The 21,436-nt window shown below is 50.7% G+C and overlaps 1 protein-coding gene across 5 annotated transcripts; it reads left to right on the top strand.

The window, feature by feature from the left end:
* The first annotated feature begins 1,255 nt into the window (after positions 1-1,255).
* ORMDL3 (ORMDL sphingolipid biosynthesis regulator 3) lies at positions 1,256-8,055 on the top strand. Of its 5 annotated transcripts, none has more exons than XM_012451985.3 (4): positions 1,256-1,373; positions 4,581-4,776; positions 5,527-5,678; positions 6,414-8,055. In XM_012451985.3, the coding sequence occupies exons 2-4, from the start codon at positions 4,603-4,605 to the stop codon at positions 6,547-6,549; spliced, it is 462 nt and encodes a 153-aa protein (XP_012307408.1). In that variant the 5' UTR covers positions 1,256-1,373; positions 4,581-4,602; the 3' UTR covers positions 6,550-8,055. The 5 variants fall into 5 exon arrangements, with proteins under 5 accessions (XP_012307408.1, XP_012307409.1, XP_012307407.1 ...); XM_012451986.3 differs by having other exon boundaries at positions 4,586-4,776; XM_012451984.2 differs by lacking the exon at positions 1,256-1,373 and adding an exon at positions 1,919-2,041.
* The last annotated feature ends 13,381 nt before the right edge of the window (positions 8,056-21,436 follow it).

The following is a 21,436-nucleotide window of genomic DNA, read 5'->3' on the forward strand; positions in this document are numbered from 1 at the left end:
TGTTCTGCTCTGGGCGGTTCAAATACCCACCTGCCTGGTCACCACTAAGTGCCTCTGGGGGTCCCACTCCAGCTGTGTGACAACTGTTTTCTGGTAGCCCCCTGGGGAAGGAAGTGTAGGTGGAGTCCAAGTGAAGTGCTCCCCAGTTTTCCTGGGCTAGACTCTTCCTTCCTGTTTCACTTCAGGGTGCCATGAACTGCCATTCAGAGTCGGGCTGGCATGCCATGATGACATAATCTGATCATGCTATTCCAGCCCTGCCCTGCATAGAGTGGACTTAGAGAGAAGCCAGGGAGGGAGTTGAAACTACTCAGACAAGGCCTCTTGGTGACACGGAGAATGGGAGTGGCCCAGGAGACCTCAAGAGCCATTTAGTTCAACCTCCCACAGTAATATTAAATAGATTCCTACAATGCAAGAGGTACTTTACATACATTCTTTTGGGTTCCCACAACCTTGGAGGTGGGGTTTCACAGGTGTGAAATTGGAGATTAAGACAAGTAATTTACCCAGGGTCACACTGCCAATAAAGGGGGGCCTACCCTATGTCGACCGGGCAGTAAAGTCTGTGCCCTTGCCTTTAGAGGATGCAGATGTAAAGACTGCAGACCAGAGCTTCTCATTCAAAACCACACAAGCTGACCCGAGACAGAAACTCAGGCTCCTTACTACTGATCAAGGAATCTATGATACGTGGCCTCTTCTGACGTCAGGTGCGGGGCGGCCAAGGATGTGGCCCCGTCCCGGGCAGCCTGGGCCAAGCATGACTGAGAATAAGGCAGGCTCCTTTCTAGGCCCTCCAGACCCTCACCTCAGCCAATGTGAAAAGCGCGCTCCCAGGAAGGCCCGGCAGGGCAAAGGGCTGGGCCAGTCCGTTTCTGGAGGAGCCAATCTGGGGCCAGGGCGGAGGCAGCCAAGTGCAGTGGAAAAACCCTGCACTTGGGGTCAGAATATCTGGGTTTTGATCCAGTCTGGGATCCAGCAAAGACTTAGAGCAAATGACTTACAAGTCCGAGTCTCCTCATCTGCAAAACTGGAGCAAGGGTAAAATACACTTGAAGGGCACAGAAGCAAAAGTTGGAATTGTTAACGCACCAAAGTTCTATCATGCGATCTGACCGTCGCGTCACGGTGCAACGTCCAACAGTGCGGCCCCGGAGAGGCCGGGAAAGGAGCCCGGAAAAACTACAACTCCCAGGAGGCGTTGGGCGGGCCGGCGCGGGGTGGTGACATCACGGGGCCGGCGCGGAGCTCTGATTCGGTCGGAGCTGCCAGCGGGGAGGCTGCCGCCGCGGGTTGTTACAGCTGTTGGAGCAGCAGCGGCCCCTGCTCCCGGGAACCGTTACCGGGCCCTCGATCTCCTTCCCCTCACGGTGAGCCCAGACGGAACCAGGGGGCCCCAGGGCTAGAGGAGGGGCGGGAGAGAAGATGGGGGCTGCTAGGGAGGCGCCCTGGGCTGGAGAGACCCGGGCAGAGTGAGTGGGGGTAGAGGGAGTGCATCAGCCGAGGGGGTGCAGCGGCTGGGGAGGTGGCCAAGGAAGAAAGTACGAGCTGCAGGCCGGTGGTGGAACGTCGGGGAGGAGCGCTTCAGCTAGGGGTGGGAGGCGGGGAGAGGCTGGGCTTCGGGGATAAAGGTTTGGCTGCCTGCAGAGCTGGGTGAACCCGTGGAGGTGACGATGGGGTCCCAGACTCGGCCGGGTTCCGAGTGCGAGGTCCCAGGCTGGGGAACAGAGCGGGACCCCTCCCCTCGGCCCCCCGCCAGAAGTCTCACTCAGAAAACCCTAACAACAGTGAGGACTCCGCCCCTTCGCTCCTCCTCTTCTCGGCTTAGTGCGTGTTCGCCTTAGCACAGGCTTTCCGCTCCCACCGCCCTCCCCCAGTCGGGATGGCTGGGCCAAAGTTGAGAGGTGATCGGCTGTGGTCCTGCAGCTTGCAGGGTGGGCGGAATGGAAATGGCATTGTGATGTGCTGCCACGGACTCCCCGTTGGGAGTCCCCATCCAGTCCTGGATGTTTTGTGCTCCTCATCCAGAAGACAGGAGGTTTGCTGTTGTAAGGGCTGCTCTTTTCTGGGGGAGGGAATGAGAAGGGCTCACCTGGTGGCTGGTCTGGGGCACAGTCAGCCTTGGCTTGAGTGTCTAGCATACTGGCTGGGCCCAGATATTTGCGTGTGGAGCCAAGGGGGTGGGGAAGGAAGGAGGGGAAAAGAGCTACCAGCAAAAAAAGTGGTTAACAGAACAGTTGCTGCAGGCTCTAGTTTGAGGCAGGTTATGAAACCACATCAGGGCCTGGCACTAGCAGCCACCTGCCAGCTATGGCACAGAACTTTTCAGCTCAGCTGCTGTAGACCGCTGCCAGCCTCTTCTCTCTGTTTCTCCTCATCTAGGGGAGGGGTCACTTGGTTGTTTTACTAATGGAAGTGATGTGTGCCCATAGTCTCTCGAAAGTCTCGAGTGTTTTTTGGCTGCCAGTCCTTTTCTTAGTTTATTGATCTCTTTTTTTCAGGGGTCTCTGGTGGTTTTCTGCTCTCAGGGCACCTAGTGTTTAGGCTTCAGGAAGAAGCGTCTGAGGGTGTCGGCTAGGACCTAAGTCTGGGCTTTTCCTAGGCTTGTCAAGTTTTGTTGACTGCCCTGTGAAAGTCGGAAAGGGGTATGGGGTCTTGTGATCTGGGATTCCACAAGGCTTTTGGCACTCCGGGACAGATACTAGGAAGGGTTAGTGGGCTTTCTACACCAACAACCCTTAGGTGTGGGTAACAGAGAGGTGATGGGGTGGCAGTTTCCCAGGTCAGACTTGGGAAACTCTCCCTCTCCTTAATCAGAGGTAAGTCCTTCAGATCCCTCACTTCTCAGCTACATGTTGCCCTCCCCTCTAAGGTGTAGGCTTTTGTGTAGTAACTGTCCCAGGGGCTGCTAGTCACTGAAGCCCCGAGGCCCTGGGAAGGTAAACAGTCAGGGCCAGCTCTGGCTTTTTAGATCCTTGGATTTCTGTGAGGCTCAGTTACCCAGCCTAATGGGCTGTGCTGATAGGTCCCAGGAGCATCACTTCACCCAGAGCGCACCCCAGGCTGGCGCAGGGGTGTTTGTTTGTTGGGATGGTGTGTTGTGGGTCACATTTTCCCTGAGGTCTCTAAGTGTGGAGCTGTCTGAGAAGAGCACACTTGCTCCTGTTATCCTGGAAGTGAAGAACTGACCCCTGAGGATTCAGCCTCCTGTGCAGGTTTGGCTAGGATCCTATCAGAGATAGATGGCATCTGGGACGGAGGGGTCGCCGCAGGGGCGTGAGGGAGGTGGCTTTCTGGGTACTTCTGGAATATCTCCATCTGGGACTCTTCTGCATTCCCAGGAAAGATGGAGCTGTTACCATGGTGATGACCTTATGGTCTTTAGCAGGCAGGACCCTACTCAGATAGTGAGGTGAGCCAGTACACAGGCGCCATCTGTCCCCACCTTCTCCTGATCACAGGTCCCTCAGGGATCTGGGGACAGCCAAGCTCTGGACAAGGGGCAGATCATTCCCCTCCCTTCTCTACTTCCCCCTGCTCACTGTGGGTTGTGGCCACCTTTTGGTTCCTCCTGCCACAGGCCTCCTACTGTTGGTGCTGGGCAGGGGAAGGCATGGTCTAAGGTACACCTGGAAACAGGTGCTGAGGGAGACTGAGGTGAGGATGAGCAGGACAGAGAGGAACGGGGACAGGAGGGAGGCCACAGGTTCGGGTCTGTGCCCTTGGGAGGCATATGTTGATGTGGGTTCCAGCTCTCCATGGGAGCTCTAGGTGTTGGCCACGTTCTCTGTCCTCACCCCTCTTGTGGGGAAAAGGGCCCTGGTGGTTTGGCAACAGAGTGGGTGGCATCACAAGGGCTGGCCTGAGTGGCTGCCAAATGGAGAAAACATCTGGATGGGTTGTTTTGTGTCACCCAGAAGGGACGCCTTCCAGGTCTGGGCAGAGGTTGTCCCTAGTCTGTTGTTTTCTCATTTCTTCTTCCCTCCCCTTTTCCCTTTACTTACTGAATCAGTCCTCCTAAGTTAGGGTTTGGGGAGATCCAGAATTGAAAAAATTGAGGAAGTGAGCGGAAGCAGAAGTTCATCCCCTGCTGCCTGTACCCACGGACCCCACTTCTTTTCCCTCCTGTTGGGAAGGACTTCAGAGGAGACATCCCAAATCAGGCCCTCGTGAGAGGAAGTCCAGCAGGGGTCATGCTGAGTGAGAACTCTCTCCTGGGGCCTTTGTCAGCAGAGGGCCCTCATGGGAATGCTATAAGGGGTGAGACTGGGGGATGGGCCTTGACTTCTCTGCTCTGGGGCTGCATGCCCCTTGATGACCTGTCCTGCAAAGCCCTGCCAGGCCCCTGTCCCAATGGGGTGATGCATGGGGCAGCCTGGGGTTTATCCCAGCCCAGCAGCAGGAAATGAGTAGAGCTAAGTCCACATGGATTTTTTTCTACCTTCCATGCTTGAGAATCAAGAGTGGAACTGCCTGGAGTTCTCAGGGAAAGAGGGACCTGCCTTCCAGCGGATCGGAAGGTGAGAGGGCGCAGGGAAAGCTGTGTGACCTGTCTGACCTGTGCTGCTTGTTTGCAGAACAGCGGAGAGGGGCGGCAGGATGAATGTGGGCACAGCTCACAGCGAGGTGAACCCCAACACACGGGTGATGAACAGCCGTGGCATCTGGCTCTCTTACGTGCTAGCCATCGGGCTCCTCCACGTCGTGCTGCTGAGCATCCCCTTCGTGAGTGTCCCTGTCGTCTGGACTCTCACCAACCTCATCCACAACATGGTGAGAGCCGGCCTGCTGCCTGCCTCTGCCCTGTGGGCTGCTCTTTGGCAGGGGTGAGGGATAGGAGGAGCCTGCTGGGCCTGGCCCAGATGTCAGGGTGACGTACTGACAACATCTGCTCCAGAGCCCAGGCCCAGCCCTTATCTCTCTGCCTTGCTCCCCGTTCTGGGTTCTTGCCCTGTGCACGATGATAGGAATAAAATCTGCAGATTTGTCCACATCGCCAGGGTGGGGTGGCTGTGGGCCTGGAAGATGCATTCCTGAGAGCTGAACAAAGGGCTCCAGAGAGTTCCCAGGACCCGGGAGTCCTGGTGCCTAGGCTGGTGCAGAAATGCCCTTTTCTCAAGTTTGCTTCTCGAGCCGTCTTCCACTCTTGCCCTCCTCTGCTCCCTCACCACTTGCTACCTTGCACTCTGGCTGGTAAGCAGGGGTTAGTCCCACCAGCTTGCCTCCTCCCAGCTGGCACAGGAAGGTTATGAATGGCCTGGAGGGGCAGCATCTCTGTGCCTGTCTTGTGGCCAGCTCCCCCCATGCGTTCTCATGCCAAGCCTAGCCTGTCCCCCGGGGTCCCCTTGTTCTTCTCCTGCCAGGCTCCCAGCTGCTCCACCCTGACCTCCAGCCCATATCCCCCTACCCAGCACAGGGAGGCCCCAGATCACTGGGAGTTACTTCCGTCTGTAACTGGGTGTAGGAGGTGGGCTGGAGGTCCTTTTGCCTTTTATAGCCTCCAACAAAGACGTCTTCCTCCAGGGCATGTATATCTTCCTGCACACGGTGAAGGGGACGCCCTTCGAGACCCCGGACCAGGGCAAGGCGAGGTTGCTAACGCACTGGGAGCAGATGGACTATGGGGTCCAGTTCACGGCCTCTCGGAAGTTCTTGACCATCACACCCATCGTGCTGTGAGTGCCTGTCCTTCAGGAAGACACCAGCAGGCAGGGCAAGGCCTGGAGGACCCTGGGGCCCAGGCATGCTTATTAGCCCTGCCCTGGCTGCTGGTGTTGGGATGAACAGAGGAAGTTGGAATATTCCTGGGTCTTACACTGGGCTCAGGCTTTGGGCTCCCTGGCCCCGTGTTTCCTCCATTAGAGCCTCCTTCCTGCTAGTGAGATAGGCCCACAGGCTTGGGGTGAAGTTGGGAGGGAGGTTGGCGCTGGTCCAGGAGGGGCCTCTTTACCCTGAGATCTCTTACTTCTTACTCTGGCCTGGAGACCTCTTCTGTAACTCTTTGGCTGCCAGGATTCTGCCTTCCCGCACCCAGGAAGTGAGGGAGGAAGGGGTCCTCCCAACAGTCTTATTTATTTATTTATTTTTTGAGAAGGAGTTTTGCTCTTGTTGCCCAGGCTGGAGTGCAGTGGCACGATCTTGGCTCACTACAACCTCCGCTTCCCAGGTCCAAGCAATTCTCCTGCCTCAGCCTCCTGAGTAGCTGGGATTACAGGCATGCACCGCCATGCCCGGCTTATTTTGTATTTTAAGTAGAGACAGGGTTTCACCATGTTGGACAGGCTAGTTTTGAACTCCTGACCTCAAGTGATCCACCTGCCTCGGCCTCCCAAAGTGCTGGGATTACAGACTTGAGCCACTGCGCCTGGCCCAACAGTCTTTTTTATCTCTCCCCACCTTTCCCCTCCCAGGTACTTCCTCACCAGCTTCTACACCAAGTACGATCAGATCCATTTCGTCCTCAACACCGTGTCCCTGATGAGCGTGCTCATCCCCAAGCTGCCCCAGCTCCACGGAGTCCGGATTTTTGGAATCAATAAGTACTGAGGGTGCAGCCCCTTCCTCTGCCCAGGGTGACAGGGGAGGGGTGGGGAAAAGGCCTGTGCTGCGACACTGAAGACAGGAAGAAGAAGCCTCTGGACACTGTCGAGGTGGGGGTTGAGCCTCTGGGCCTAGTTTCCCCCCTCGCTTCCCCCAGTAGCCAACTTGGAGTAGCTTGTAGTGGGGTTGGGGAGGGCCCCCTTGGGCTCTGACTTTTTCTGAATTTTTTTGTCTTTTCCTTTTGCTTTTTGAATAGAGACTCCATGGGGGTGGTCACGGAATCAGCTGGGCTCCTGGGCTGAACATGGACCATGCATTGGGACAGGAGGCGGGGGTGGGGTGGGGGAAACCCCTGCTCACTTGTTTCAAGCAGCCAAAGCACTTTAACTCCTGCGTAGGGAGCAGAGGGCGGTACGGCTTCTGGATTGTTTCACTGTAATTCTGAGGTCTTTTTGATGACACGCAGTGTGTGCTTGTGTGTGTGAAAGCAAGCATGGGACGGGACCTTGCCCTTCTGGGCAGAGAGGTGTCTAATCCAAGTCTCAGGCTTTCGGCAGCTTCCCTGCAAGCCACCCTGGGTCCTGGTTGGGAGTAGGGAGGGTCAGGTTGGGGGAAGATGGGGTGGAGTGTGGATGGCTTGGTCCCGGAGGTGAGGGGGCCAGGGCTGCTGCCATCCTGGCCTGGTAGAGGTTGGGGAGCTGCAGGGGGGATAGGGAGTGGAGACTTAGAAGAATGGGGCCACGGAGCAGCAGAGCACTGATGTAAGGGAGGGAGGGGTGGGGACAGAAGCTAGACCCAGTCTTCTTGGGGATGTGGGCAGGGAGGGAAGCAGGCTTGGAGGGTTAGTTTACCCACAGAATGTGATGGTAATAGGGGAAGGAGGCTGCTGTGGGCTTAACTCCTGAGTTGGCTGTTGGATGGACAGGTGGGGAAGAGGCCCGCGAGTCGTTGTTAGTACAGGTCCAACTTGGCCCTGACTTCTGCAGGGTACAGGGAAGCTGTGACAGACAATGGCTGCTGTGGTCCTCTGCAGGCCCTCGCCCCTTAACCACCTCGTGTAGGCTGGCACTGGGCAGGGCCTCTCGTGTGGCAGGCACATGTGGTGCTGTGAGGCCACCCCACATGGGGTCGGTGGCGAGAATCATGTAGGACCTTTGGTCAGGCAGCACAGGGGAAGGAGCCAGGTGTGGCCTGTAGGCGCTATCTTAGCCTGCAGAGAAGAAAGTGAGGCTGGGAGCCTGAGCCTGGGCTGGAGCCTTCTCCCTTCCCCTGGCTGACTAAGGACAGTGTTAATTCTGAAAAGGCGTGGGTACCTGTATCCTCTTCCGGGGGCCCGGGGGAGCAGGAGAGGTCACTGGCCCTGTTTTCTGCCTCCTGGCCCTGCATCTCCCACCTCATGTATCATAGGGAACTTTCACCTTAAAATCTTTCTAAGCAACGTGTGAATAGGATTTTTACTCCCTTTGTACAGTATTCTGAGAAACACAAATAAAAGGGCAATGTGTTCCTGTTTCCCTGTGTCTGGCCTCTGCTTCCTGGAAGGCTGAGGGGAGGGGGCAGGGGTGTGGGCAGAGCTCCTGCTGAGGCGCTGGTGGGACATCAGTGCAGCTCTGATGGTGGCAGGAGGGGCTCCAGGACTGCTGGGCTTCGTGCTGCCTTCAGCAGGGAAATCCCCCAAGGAGGCTACGAGGGAACTGACAGTGGCAGCAGTGGTCAGAGAGCAAAATTCTCTGTGCTTTTGCCTGGCTGTTCTCTGACAGGTCTTGTACCTTGGCTCCACAGGCTGGGGTGACTTGTGCCATGGCCAGGGAGGGGGCAATCCAGCAATGGTTTACACATGGAGGCAGGGTCCCAAGCAGTGCCCACACCTTCCCGATGAGTCCCCCAGCCCTTCTCCAGTTTCTCACTTCTCTCTCCTAGGTCTTTCCCCAGTCACATCTCCCCTGGGAGTGCTGCATTTCCTTCTGACCTTTCAGTGTAGGGAGATTTCGTGCTTACTCCTCCCACCATAAGCCCGAGTGACAGGGGAAGAGGTAACCCTTGGGGACTTTCCAAGGCCAACACGGCTAAGAGAGAGAGGAGTCTTACAGCAAGGAATCCTTATCTCCTGAGGACACTGACCGTCCAGCGTGTTGTGGGCAGTATCAGCTGCTATTCTCAGGCACAAAGTCCCAGGTAGAAGGGAGGAGCTGCCCCATCTCTGGTCCTGGTCCAGCATCACAGCACCCTTGGAGTGAGTGTCAGGAAGAGTGTGGGATATGTGCCCAAGTCCAGCCACCACCCCTCTCTGAGTAGGGCCCACACAGTACTGGGAAGAGAAACATGGCTGCTGCTCTCACTCCTGGGAGTAGGGGTGCCCTGGATGCTTTCACCAGCCTGCAAGAGTACAGTCAGAGTGAGATACTGGGGAACATCCACAACGATCTGGGTTCAAATCCCAGCTCTGCCACTTATTAGCCATGTTGCTTTGTCAACTTTTCTGAGCTTCAGTTGCTTCCGCTGATGTGTAGGGATAATGCCTCTTAGGGCTGTTGTGAGCCTTAGCACAGTGCTTGGCATATAGTAAATAATGTATGGTAGCCATATTATTATTATTGTAATGGTTACCACCACCACTGTTGTCTGTCTATTTATTTATTATTTATTTGTTTGTTTATTGTCGCCCAGGCTGGAGTGCAGCAGCGCGCTCTTGGCTCACAGCAACCTCCGCCTCCCAGGTTCAAGCGATTCTCCTGTCTCAGCCTCCTAACTAGCTGGGATTACAGGTGTGCGCCACCACACCTGGCTAATTGTGTGTGTGTGTGTGTGTGTAGAGATGGGGTTTCGCCATGTTGACGACGCTGGTCTTGAACTTCTGGCCTCAAGTGATCTGCCCACCTTGGCCTCCCAAGTGCTGGGATTATAGGCAGAGCCACTGTGCCTGGCCTCTGTCATCTCTTTAAATGTTCTTTCAGAACTGAGGCATGCAAAGGCTGGAAGACAGGCTGGGCTCACCCGGGTGGTTATCTCTGAGAGAGGATGTGGGTGAGGCCAGAGGCCTCTCTCCCTGGAGAAGGAAGTAGGTGGAGAAGGTGGGTGGCATCCAGATAAGGAAGACCAGCGTGTGTACACGGGAGCACGGGATGGGGAGGGAGGCTGAGTGCTCCTTACAGACCCACCCTGTTCTTTCCAGGTGTTAGCTGCTATTGTCATGGGTCTTCACTGTGGACCACAGCATGGCATTTGGGCAGCTGATTCTGCTGGGTTACTGTCCATATGTCCTGGGCACGGCCATAGCCAATGCCTGCTGGCACTTGATACCCACCCATATTCAATTTATCTATTCCGAATACACTGGATTGCATGACCCAGCGTGCCGTGGTGTGCACCATTGTCTGGCCCAAACTCACCTAGAATAGATACCAGGATCTCCTACCCACTCCTTGGGTCCAAGAAGAAGAAGGAGTTCTGGCCTTATCTGCCTCCAGATCAGTTATAAGGTGGCTTATCTAAAGGCTTGGGAAGTGGGGCGCCCAACCCTACTCACCTGTCCTTGTACCTGGACAAGTTTCAATTTCATTATTTTAGCTTCCTGAGATTCAGAGGCCAGGAACTGTGCAGAGACCTGCAGAGGGGATCCTCACAACTTCCATTTCTGGGAAACAGCTGAGGTTGGAGAGGAGGTGGGTAGCACCTGAGATGGGCACCCTTTCTAGACACCTAAAGTTCCCAGGTTGGTAGTGAATTGAGGGTCAACCACCATGATGGGGGCAGGGACAAGAGAAGGGAACCGTGAGTGGAAAAGTGCCTGGGTCAGGCAGAAGGGATGTAGGGTAACGTGGCCAGAGGCAGGATGGGGAAGTGGATCCCAGGAAGCTTTTGTTTCTTCTGAGGCTGACTTACCACCACCTCATAAATGGTTGGTAGGGAGGCACCCATCCAACTGCCACCTTGCAGAATACAGCAAGGCAGAGAGCCCAAGAATCAGAGCCAAGGGAAGACGATCAGTTGAGGTTAGTAATGTGAAGTCTGGCAGCCATGCCCGTCGTCCCTCCCTGGTTCCTCTCTTCATCAACGTTAGGGTGGGTCTGGCTGGGGCATGATGGGCCTGCCTTTTCATCCCTCAGCCCCTTGGAACAAGGAGACAACTCTGCTGTGGGAGATGTAGAAAATGGGTCTCACTTTCCCTATTTGGGGTAATAGCTGCTACTTTTTTCCTCCAGATGGGTTCCATGAGGGGCAGAGGAGAATCTGGGATCTGTGATGTTTACCCCTCTTTACTGAGTCATGGCTGCCTCACGTTCTAGAAGTAGGGCAGGGAAATCATTCCAGGTCCTGGTTGTCCTGGAACCTTTGGCTCTTCCTTGACCTCAGGCTGCCAAACGTGGAAGGTTTAAATACTTGAACCAATACCCTCCTCCCCAAAACTGAAATTGACTTCTATTTCCCAGTTGGTCCAGGCACAATGGTCAGCACATTTGAGGAAATCACAAGAGTTGTAGTTCAGGAAATGGATGCTGGAGGGGGTATGATTGCTGTTAGAAGCCTCACTGATGCTGGTAGATTACACTGCTTCTGTCTGGTGAGGGAGAAGGAAAGTTTCTTTGGATGCCAGTACTACACGACAGACCACCCTCATGGACATTCTGGAGAAAGAGGAAGGGGACGAGCTGTTAGATGAACCAGATTCTGGGCTCCAAGGTCAGTATAAGGTAGATGAGTGGTGTCCAGCCAGGAGGCCCTGACCACTTGTACTCCATCTTCTTAATTCCCCATTGTTATCAACCATATCAACCAATCAACAACAAAACTGTGGAATTTGTACACATCCATACACCTTAAGAAATGCACAGAAAAGCTGCATGGTGGGAGGAGAGTGGGAGAAATGGAGATGTATTTACATTGGAAACCATTCCTGAATGCTCTTCCTTTTCCATTTTTTTCCCTTGTAAAATAATCTACTTTTAATTTAGCTGAGCTCTTCTCATGTATGTATCATTTAAGTGGATAAGTAATGAAGGCAGTTTGCTGACTGGTTAAGAAAGATTGCAGGCTTTAGGGCTGGAAGCACCTGGTTTCAAAGCCTGACTCTGCCTCTTATCAGCTAGGTGACCTTTGGAGAAGTTGTTTTATTGCTCTAAGTTTGTTTCCTCATGTGTCAACTCTAGAGGACTGTTGTAAGAATCGAATGAGAATAAATTACATGAATCATTTGTAACATTTGCCTCAGAAGGAGCACTCAATAAAAGTTGCTCCCATCATCTGGTGGTGGTGGTGGTGATTCTCATTACCCTTTCATGTTCCCTGGATATCATGACTGAAAGCGAAGTTGCTGACGAGCAGAAATCCCTAAGGTATTGAGGGAATTTATGGAAGAGTCAATTATTCCATCCCCCTGCCTCTGATCTCAGTTATTCCTGGGGTACTTGGGTTTCAGAAGCCCCAGGGTAAGTGTGAAGGCTCTCACTTGGAGCCCACACTGGAATATGGTGAGGAGTTCATTATATTTTATAATGTGAAAAAAAATTTCATAATATGAAAAATGGCAAGGAGTTCATAGCTCAGTCCCCTCTGATACAGTCCATTTTCTAGGGTCCAGCCCTGCAGAGTTCTGTGAGCCCCTCTCTGCTGGTGTGGAGACGAGAAACTGGAAATAAAAGACACAAGACACCAAGAAAGAAGAAAACAGAGTTTGGGCCCGGGGATCCACTGCCAACCAAAGTGCAGAGTCCAGCAGTGGCCCCGAGTGCCTGGACACTCTGACTTTTATTGAGTACAAAGCAGGGGGCAGGGAAGGTAGGGTGAGGTAATGGTGGTCAGTGATAGGGTCAGGTAAATCACATGTCTTGGAAATAGGGGTCCCAGGACTTTCAAGTAGCCGAAATGAGGAGAAAATCTAATGCATCAGCACTTTTCACGTATTTGTCAGAAATATCAAGGACATTAAGATTATGTTACTATTATTAATTCTTATCTTCTAAGAAAAAGAGAAACCAGGTGCAGAGGCGGAGCGTGAGAGTGGACATGGAACGTGACCGCTGAAGCACAGCATCACATAGAGACAGTTAAACCCCCAGATGTCTGTGGGCCTCCCTGACAGCCGTCAGGCCTACCACAAGAGCTTGGGGGAGCGGAGTTTTCTCCTGACTCCCCCGATGAAGGAGACATCTTGGCCATTTTGGATGTCTCCTTCCCTAGCTGGCTAAACAGCAGGCGCTTTCCCAGCTCGGGTGCTGCCTCACAGCTGAGGCGCCCTCCAGCACGCCTGTCACGCCCCCTCAGTTCCATGCTTCATAACCGATAATCATTAGTAAAATTAAAGGTTATATTGAGTATATATCTTTATAAGTAACTATGAGATTATACAGAATTATATAAAGGAATAAGTATGTGCTTCTATTTCTAATTCTTTTTTTTTTTTTTTTAAAGACAGGGTTTCACCATGTTGGTCAGGCTGGTCTTGGACTCCCAACCTCAGGTGATCCGCCCGCCTTGGCCTCCAAAGTGCTTGGATTACAGGCGTGAGCCACCATGCCCAACCTCTAATTCTTTTCTAAATCAATATTTATATGGGAACAGGCTGAGGCTTCAGACCCTTGCCACGGCACTTGTGGGGTTCCCCCCACAGCATTTCTTTTTATGAGGTCTCATGCCAAGAGATGGAGAGGAGCTCTAACAACTGCCCTGAGCAGTTTTAGAGCACGACAATGTGCCAGGCACTGCTGTAAGTGACCAGGCACAGTACCCAGATTACTGGGAAGTGGTGGACCATTCCACAAGCAGAGTTTGGTTAAGCAAGCAAGGGGCTTTTGGAGAAATTTCAGATTCACATTTTTCAAAGACAGAGTCAATTTTCTGAAAAGCAAATTGCCAAGAGCCAATGTGCTAAAAGCCAGCTCTAAAAAAAGTCAGTTTGCCAAATGATCAATTCACTGAAAATGGAAAAATACTTTGACCCAGAACTAGGATGTTTTGTCGCAATAATATTACTCCCCAGGGACAGGGCACTGTGTTAAGTCTGGAAAAAAAAATTGACTAAGTCAGTCAACTTCCTTTAAGGAAAAGCCCGTCTGTTTGGAGGCAGAGGTGAAACCAAACTTAGAAAGAAAATCCTTACAATGAGGAGAATTGATAATTTGAATTGATTTTCAGCTTGGCCTGCTCCCTATTTAAATGGGTTATTTATTTTGTAACTGTATGTTATTCGTGTCCAATAGTACCAAATATTAAATGTATTTAATAAAGAGATCTTCCAAGCAGGCTTTGTGTGGGCAACAAGGCAGTTTTATTTCTTTTTTTTTTTTTTTTTTTTTAACAGGGAAGGGGGCAGAGGGGAGGGAAGGGGAGGAGGGCCCTCAAAGAGGGTGGCAGTTTTATTTCTTGCTTGGGTGCAAGCGGGCCGAATCTGAGAAAGGACAAGTGAAGGGGGTAAGGTGGGAATTGGCTTTATAGGTTGGGGCAGTTTTTTGGGGGGTGGGGTGTTGCAGAGTAAGATCCGTTACAGTGGTGGGGGTAGGGGCACGGAGTATACATGACCACAAGTTCAGTTACAGTGGCAGGTGGGGGTGAGGCAGAAGAGCAGTTAAGATGGCAGGATGGGTGAGAGGTATTCACATTATCATAAGAACACTTAAGATGGCAGGGTTGGGTGGGGGGCTTGTCCAGGGAAGCTCCGCTGGGTGATCAGGGACAATGGTGAACTCCCAGGGGGTGGGAGACGATCAGCTGAGGCAGGCAGGACTTCAGACACTCAGGCTGCAGGCTTGCATATGGAGACCTGACACTGTATAATGCTGATCGTGCAGTTGAAGTATGCTTAGGGCTAGACGCAGTGGTTCATGCCTATAATTCCAGTACTTTAGGAGGCTGAAGTAGGCAGATCACTTGAGATCAGGAGTTTGAGACCAGTCTGGCCAACATGGTGAAACCCTGTCTTTACTAAAAATATAAAAATTAACTGGGTGTGGTGGCACATGCCTGTAATCCCAGCTACTTGGGAGGCTGAGGTGGGAGAATTGCTTGAACCCGGGAGGTGGAGATTGCAGTGAGCTTTGATTGTACCACTGCACTCCAGCCTAGCGACAGAGCATGACTCTGTCTCAAAAAAAAAAAGTGTGCATAAGATTTTTTTTGTTATTAAAGTCCATATTTTATTCATATTATCTTATTTTTTTTTGAGACCGAGTCTCCCTCTGTTGCTCTGGCTGAAGTGCAATGGCACAATCTCGGCTCACTGCAACCTCTGCCTCCCAGGTTCAAGTGGTTCTCCTGCCTCAGCCTCCTGAGTAGCTGGTATTACAGGTGCCCACCCCCACGCCCAGCTAATTTTGTATTTTTAGTAGAGACAGGGTTTCACCATGTTGCCCAGGCTGGTCTTGAACTCCTGACCTCAAGTGATCCTCCTGCCTCAGCCTCCGAAAGTGTTGGGATTATAGGCTTGAGCCACCACACCTGGCCCATATCATCTTAGTTTTGACCTAGTCTACTTTTTCTATTCCAGAATCCCGTTCAGGACCCCACATTACACTTAGTTGTCATGTCTCCTTAAGCTCCTCTTGGCTGTGGCAGTTTCCCAGACTTTACCGGTTTTTGATGATCTTGGCAGTTTTGAGCAGTACTGGTCAGGCATGTTGTAGAATGTCCCTCAGTTGGAATTTGGTTGATGTTTTATTCTCATGGTTAGATTGGGTTCTGGGTCTCGGGGAGGAAGACCATAGAGGTAAAGTACGATTGCTATTACATCGCATCAGGGGTACGTACTGTCAGCCTGACCTATCACTGTTGATGTTGACCTTGATCACCTGGCTGAGGTGATGTTTGTTAGGTGTCTCCACTCTTTTTCCTTCTTCATATAGTACTCTTTATGCACGTAGTTTTTTATTTTTCTTTTCTCTCTGATATTTTCCTTTTCTTTTCTTTCTCAAGAAGCAAATCATCCCTAAGACATTAGTGTCTCGTGTACACACAAATAGTGATTTCAGGCACTGTTTTCAATTCTGTCACATTTCCACCAGTTCCAAAATGGATTTTTCTTTGGAAATCCAGCCCTGCCCACAAAACCTAGCAGTGGGAGCCCTCTCTCCTCTGTAGGTTCCCATCTGGGAGGTTGGAGACAAAGGCATGCAGCTCCTTCAGCATGCCCACACATCCTCCATGAACCCCGGGTGGCAACTGACTCAGAAGCAAGGCCCTTAGTGCCTGATCAGTCAGGGCAGAGTCCATGCATGTGGGTGACTTTCCAGGGTTGCTTCACTTTATACTTGTGTACTTGTGCAGTTCATACAAACAACGGCGACAGAACTCTTTTTTTTTTTGAGACGGAGTCTTGATGTCACCCAGGGCTGGAGTGCAGTGGTTTGACCTCAGCTCACTGAAACCTCTGCCTCCCAGGTTCAAGTGATTCTCCTGCCTCGGCCTCCAGAGTAGCTGGGATTACAGGTATGTGCAACCACCCTGGCTAATTTTTTATGCTTTTGGTAGAGACAGGTTTCACCATGCTGGTCTTGAACTCCTGACCTCAAGTGATCCACCTGCCTCGGCCTCTCAAAGTTCTTGGATTACAGGTGTGAGCCACCACACCCCGTCAAAACTGCTTAAGTGGCTGGGGCTCCTACTTCTTTAGCTTTACTTTACTTTTTTTTTTTTTTTTGAGACAGAGTTTCACTCTTGTTACCCAGGCTGGAGTGCAATGGCGCGATCTCAGCACCACAACCTCCGCCTCCTGGGTTCAGGCAATTCTCCTGCCTCAGCCTCCTGAGTAGCTGGGATTACAGGCGTGCACTACCATGCCCAGCTAATTTTTCGTATTTTTAGTAGAGACGGGGTTTCACCATGTTGACCAGGATGATCTCGATCTCTTGACCTAGTGATCCACCTGCCTCGGCCTCCCAAAGTGCTGGGATTACAGGCGTGAGCCACCACGCCAGCCTAGCTTTACTTTTCTTTATCTCATTTCAGCCTACAAGACTGGCTTAGAATTATTAAGCAGTTAGAATGTGCTTAACTGCATAATTATATTTAATTTCTTTCCGTTCCTTTTTTTTTTTTTGAGGCAGAGAGGCAGAGTCTCAGTCTGTCATCCAGGCTGGAGTGCAGTGGCGCGATCTCAGCTCACTGCAACCTCTGCCTCCCAGATTCAAGCGATTCTCATTCCTCAGCCTCCCAAGTAGCTGTGATTACAGGCACACACCACCAGGCTTGGCTAATTTCTGTATTTTTTAGTAGAGACGGGGTTTCACCATGTTGGCCAGGCTGGTCTCCCACTCCTGACCTCCCACTCCTGATCTGCCTGCCTCAGCCTCCCAAAGTGCTGGGATTACAGGTGTGAGCCACTGTGCCCGGCCTGGAACTGTACTTTTACACCAACCATGTTTCTACAACTGCAGGGGCCTTCAGACCTACAGAACTCCTTATTGTGCCATAGCTGTCTAAAGTTATATTACCTCCTAGCAGGTACAATTCTCTGACTTAGGGAGAAACACAAAAGTTCCTTCTCTGACTATTTAATGTTCAATTCTGAGGAATGGATTACTGGTGAAATAAGCAGCTTGCTACAGTGAGACCCAGAATTTCCACTCTCGGCTACTGACATCTGCACAAACCTGGCAGTGATATAAACGTTTTTCCCCATTTATAACTTTAAAAATATTTTTTCTTGAGATCGGGTTTTGGTTTTGACTGTCAAGCTTTCCACTCACAGAGCTAAAGGTAATCACACTAATCTGTCAGTTTATCTATGTTCTTCCTTCTGAGGGACTGAAGAAGCTTATGAAACATAAAAGGAGGAAGAAGGCAGGAGGGACCCTGAGACACGTTTATCAGATGCATGGGTGGTGGGGTAAGGAAAGCTTGGCAAAGGGGAACACAGCTCAGATGCAAATAAAGCAGCAATTTAAAGAGCAAAAGGAAACTGGCAGATGAAAAACAAAAGATAGGAGAAAACAGCTTCCTGGCTTAGGAAAAAGAGAAATTCACAAACTCAACAGCAGTGCCTACATTCTGTGGGATTTTCTAAGGAGAGGGGAAGAAAAGTCAAAGCAGAATATCATCGGACAGAGGCTGGGCGAAGTGGCTCATTCCTGTAATCCCAGCACTTTGGGAGGCCCAGGTGGAAGATCACCTAAGTTCAGGAATTCAAGACCAGCCTGGCCAACATGGCAAAACCTCATCTCTACTAAAAATACAAAAATTAGCCATGTGTGGTGGCGGGTGCCTGTAATCCCAGCTACTTGGGAGGCTGAGGCAGGAGAATCACTTGAACCCAGTAGGTGGAGGTTGCAGTGTGCTGAGATCATGCTACTGTACTCCAGCCTGGATGACAGAGTGAGCTTCTATCTTGGAAAAAAAAAAAAAAAAAAGAATAACATCGGACAGAAGCAGGTGGCAATCTTTCGGAATGCGATACCATCACTAGATCACTAGTTCACCCTTTGACCTACACTGTGGGTTTTCCCTCAGGGGTTGGTTAAATTTTGTATTTGGTTGTATCTCATTTGCCTAACAGGCACTTTCCATTAAACTGCTTTGTTTGAGGAGCTCATGTGAAATGTTAGAAATAATTACTGCCTGCTAAGATAAAACTTAACTATGAAAGGCAGAATCATTAGTAATGAAGAGCCTGGATACTGGAGCTATCCAGTGTCAAGTCTACCACATACCAGCTGTGTGACTTTGGGCGAATGACTTCCGTATTATGTGCCTCTGTTCTGATGTGTATAAAATGTGAATAATAAGAGTTTCTGGCGGCCGGGCGCGGTGGCTCAAGCCTGTAATCCCAGCACTTTGGGAGGCCGAGGCGGGTGGATCACGAGGTCAAGAGATCAAGACCATCCTGGTCAACATGGTGAAACCCCGTCTCTACTAAAAATACAAAAATTAGCTGGGCACGGTGGCGCGTGCCTGTAATCCCAGCTACTCAAGAGGCTGAGGCGGGAGAATTGCCTGAACCCAGGAGGCGGAGGTTGCGGTGAGCTGAGATCGCGCCATTGCACTCCAGCCTGGGTAACAAGAGCGAAACTCCGTCTAAAAAAAAAAAAAGAGAGTTTCTGCCTCCTATGATGACTATGAGGACTACTGAATGCATCAGAAACACTCCGTGCAGTTCCTGGTATGTGTAGTGCTGTATGTACATGTATTCGTTATTATGTGGGAGTACTCGCAGCTTTTCCTTTTGAACTGTCTCTTTTCCTTTTGGTATCTGTCTCTTTAGGATGGTTCTGGTGGTAGTTCTACCTTCAAGAAGGAAACATTTTCTTCTTAAGGGGACAGAATCACTTTAGAATCCTAGCATTAAAATGTTCGTATTCTCTTTCTCACTTTTGTAAAATTCTACTGTTTCAAAAATGAGACATGCTATTATCAAAAAGAATAATGCATTAGCCTATTTCAGGATAACCTATTCATTAACCTGTGTGCCTATTGTTTTTTATGCCAACAGAATAAAACTATCCAAACAACACAGATTCATCCTCAATGGAATAGACACATTTTGGATGTGGGTTTGCCGTCTCTGCTCGTAATGCGTCAGCCAGTGCTGCCACCCATGGGCTCACAGAATGCCTCATCCACCATCATGGCATTCCACACTGCATTGTGTCTGATCAGGGAACTCACTTCACTGCAAAGGAAGTGAAGCAGTGGGCTCATGGCCGTGGAAATCGCTGGTCTTACTCCACTCCCCATCACCTAGAAGCAACTGGCCTAATGGAGAGGTGAAATGGCTCACTAAAGTCTGTTACAGTGTCCGTTGGGAGACAGCACCCTGAAAGGAACGGGTTCTGCTTTACAGGATGCAGTTTGTGTTTTGAATCAGAGGCCACTATATAGTGCTGTCTCCCTCATAGCCAGGATAGTCCAGGAATCAAAGGGTGGATGTGGGAGTGGATCCTCTCACTGTTACACCCAATCACCCACTTGCAGAAAGTTCGCTTCCTATCCTGGCAACTCTTGAGCTCTGCTGGTTTGGAGATCTTTGTACCCCAGAGGGGAATGCTTCCACAAGGAGACACCACAATGGTTCTTCCCGTTTGGAAGAGGAGACTGTCACCTGGACTTTTTGGGTTCCATATGCTGTTGAACTAAGCATGGGAAAAAGGAGATGAGGTGGGGAGGACAGTTAATCTGCTGGCTGGAGAGAATGATCCTGATGACCACGGGGAACTGAGTTGCTACACAAAGTAGAAAGGAGGACTATGTCTGGAGCCCAGATTCTCTGGGGTGCCTCTAGTTCTTCTATGTCCAATAGTTAATGGAAAACTACACGCAACCAAAAAGCAAGTGCGGGGAGGAGAAGGGGTAAGAACAACGAAGATTCACTTTGGCAATAATTTCAGTCATTCCACCAGATAAAGAATCCACAGCAGCTGAAGTTCTGGCTGAGGGGAAGAGTAATACGGAATTGGCTTCCTGCAGAAGGAAGCCGTACGTATAAACTACAACCTTAATGATCGATTACAGAAACAAAGTAGCTTTGCATATTTTCTCTTTGCTTGTTGTATTCATACCTTTATTTATTTATTTCGAGACGAAGTCTTGCTCTGTCAACCAGGCTGGAGCGCAGCTGCACGATCTTGGCATACTGCAACCTCTGCCTCCTGGGCTCAAACGATTTTTCTGCCTCAGCCTCCTGAGTAGCTGGGATTACAGGCATGCACCACCACACCTGGCCAATTTTTGTATTATTAGTAGAGACGGGGTTTCGCCATGTTGGCTGGGCTGATCTTTAACTCCTGACATCAGGTGATCCGCCAGCCTCCACCTCCCAAAGTGCTGGGATTACAGGTGTGAGCCACTACACCCAGCCGATACCTTTATTTTAATATGTTATCCTTCTTCTCTCTTCTTAAATTGTTGGAAGTTAATTTTACAGTTTAGTCTTTAGGTAAGAATACTCAGTGGCACTGTGACTGAATTTGAGAAGTAATTAACATAGCCAGCAATAGAAACAATGACTGTTGACATTACGTATCTTTACATTTTGGGGAAACAGCAAGTACTTTAAAGATGGACAGATGTATCTTCTTAGATAGAATATAAAATTGTGACCAGGTGAGGTGGCTCATGCCTGTAATTCCAGCACTTTCGGAGGCTGAGGCAGGAGGATCACTTGAGCCCAGGAGTTTGAGATCAGCCTGAGCTATAGAGACAGACCTTGTCTCCACAAAATATTTTTAAAATTAGCTGAGAGCAGTGATACACGGCTGTAGTTCCAGATACTTGGGAGGCTGAGGCAGGAGGATCGCTTGAGCCCAGGAGTTCAAAGCCTGCAGTGAGCTATGATCATGCCACTGCCCTTCAGCCTGAGTGACAGAGAGACCTTGTCTCAAAAAAAAAATTATTTTATCCAGGTACAAGAATTCAAATGTGTATAGAAAGGTGCATGTGGATGTTGAATAGCCAAAGGGTTAGACTGTGACAGTTAATCAACTTATTGCCTCTCAGCTCCAAATTCATCTTTTTTGCCTGCTCTATGAAAATGAATCTGGGCTTTAAAAATATTTTTCCTTTGCCAGCTAGCACAACAAGGGACTGTCAGAAAGGAGTGCTGGAGAGACACTGCACATTCTGAGTTCTTGCTTTGGCAGGCTCTGATAGCAAGTTCAGCTTCTCCATTGTCCATGCCCTGCAGTGCCTGGTGGCCAGCAGCTTTGTTGACAATGCCTCCTCCTTCTGTGGATTTATGTATTATTTATTTAGAGATGATGTCTCAGTCTGTCATCAAGCAGTGGCGCAATCTTGGCTCACTGCCATCTCTGCCTCCTGGGTTCGAGTGATTCTCCTGCCTCTGCCTCCCAAGTAGCTGGGATTATAGGCACCCACCACCACACCAAGCTAATTTTTGTATTTTTAGTAGATACTGGGTTTCACCATGTTGGCCATGCTGGTCTCAAACTCCTGACCTCAAGTGATCTGCCCA

The sequence above is a fragment of the Aotus nancymaae genome, unplaced genomic scaffold (assembly GCF_030222135.1).
Source record: "Aotus nancymaae isolate 86718 unplaced genomic scaffold, 86718_ANA_hifiasm-v0.15.2.pri h1tg000089l, whole genome shotgun sequence".
Taxonomy (NCBI): domain Eukaryota; kingdom Metazoa; phylum Chordata; class Mammalia; order Primates; family Aotidae; genus Aotus; species Aotus nancymaae.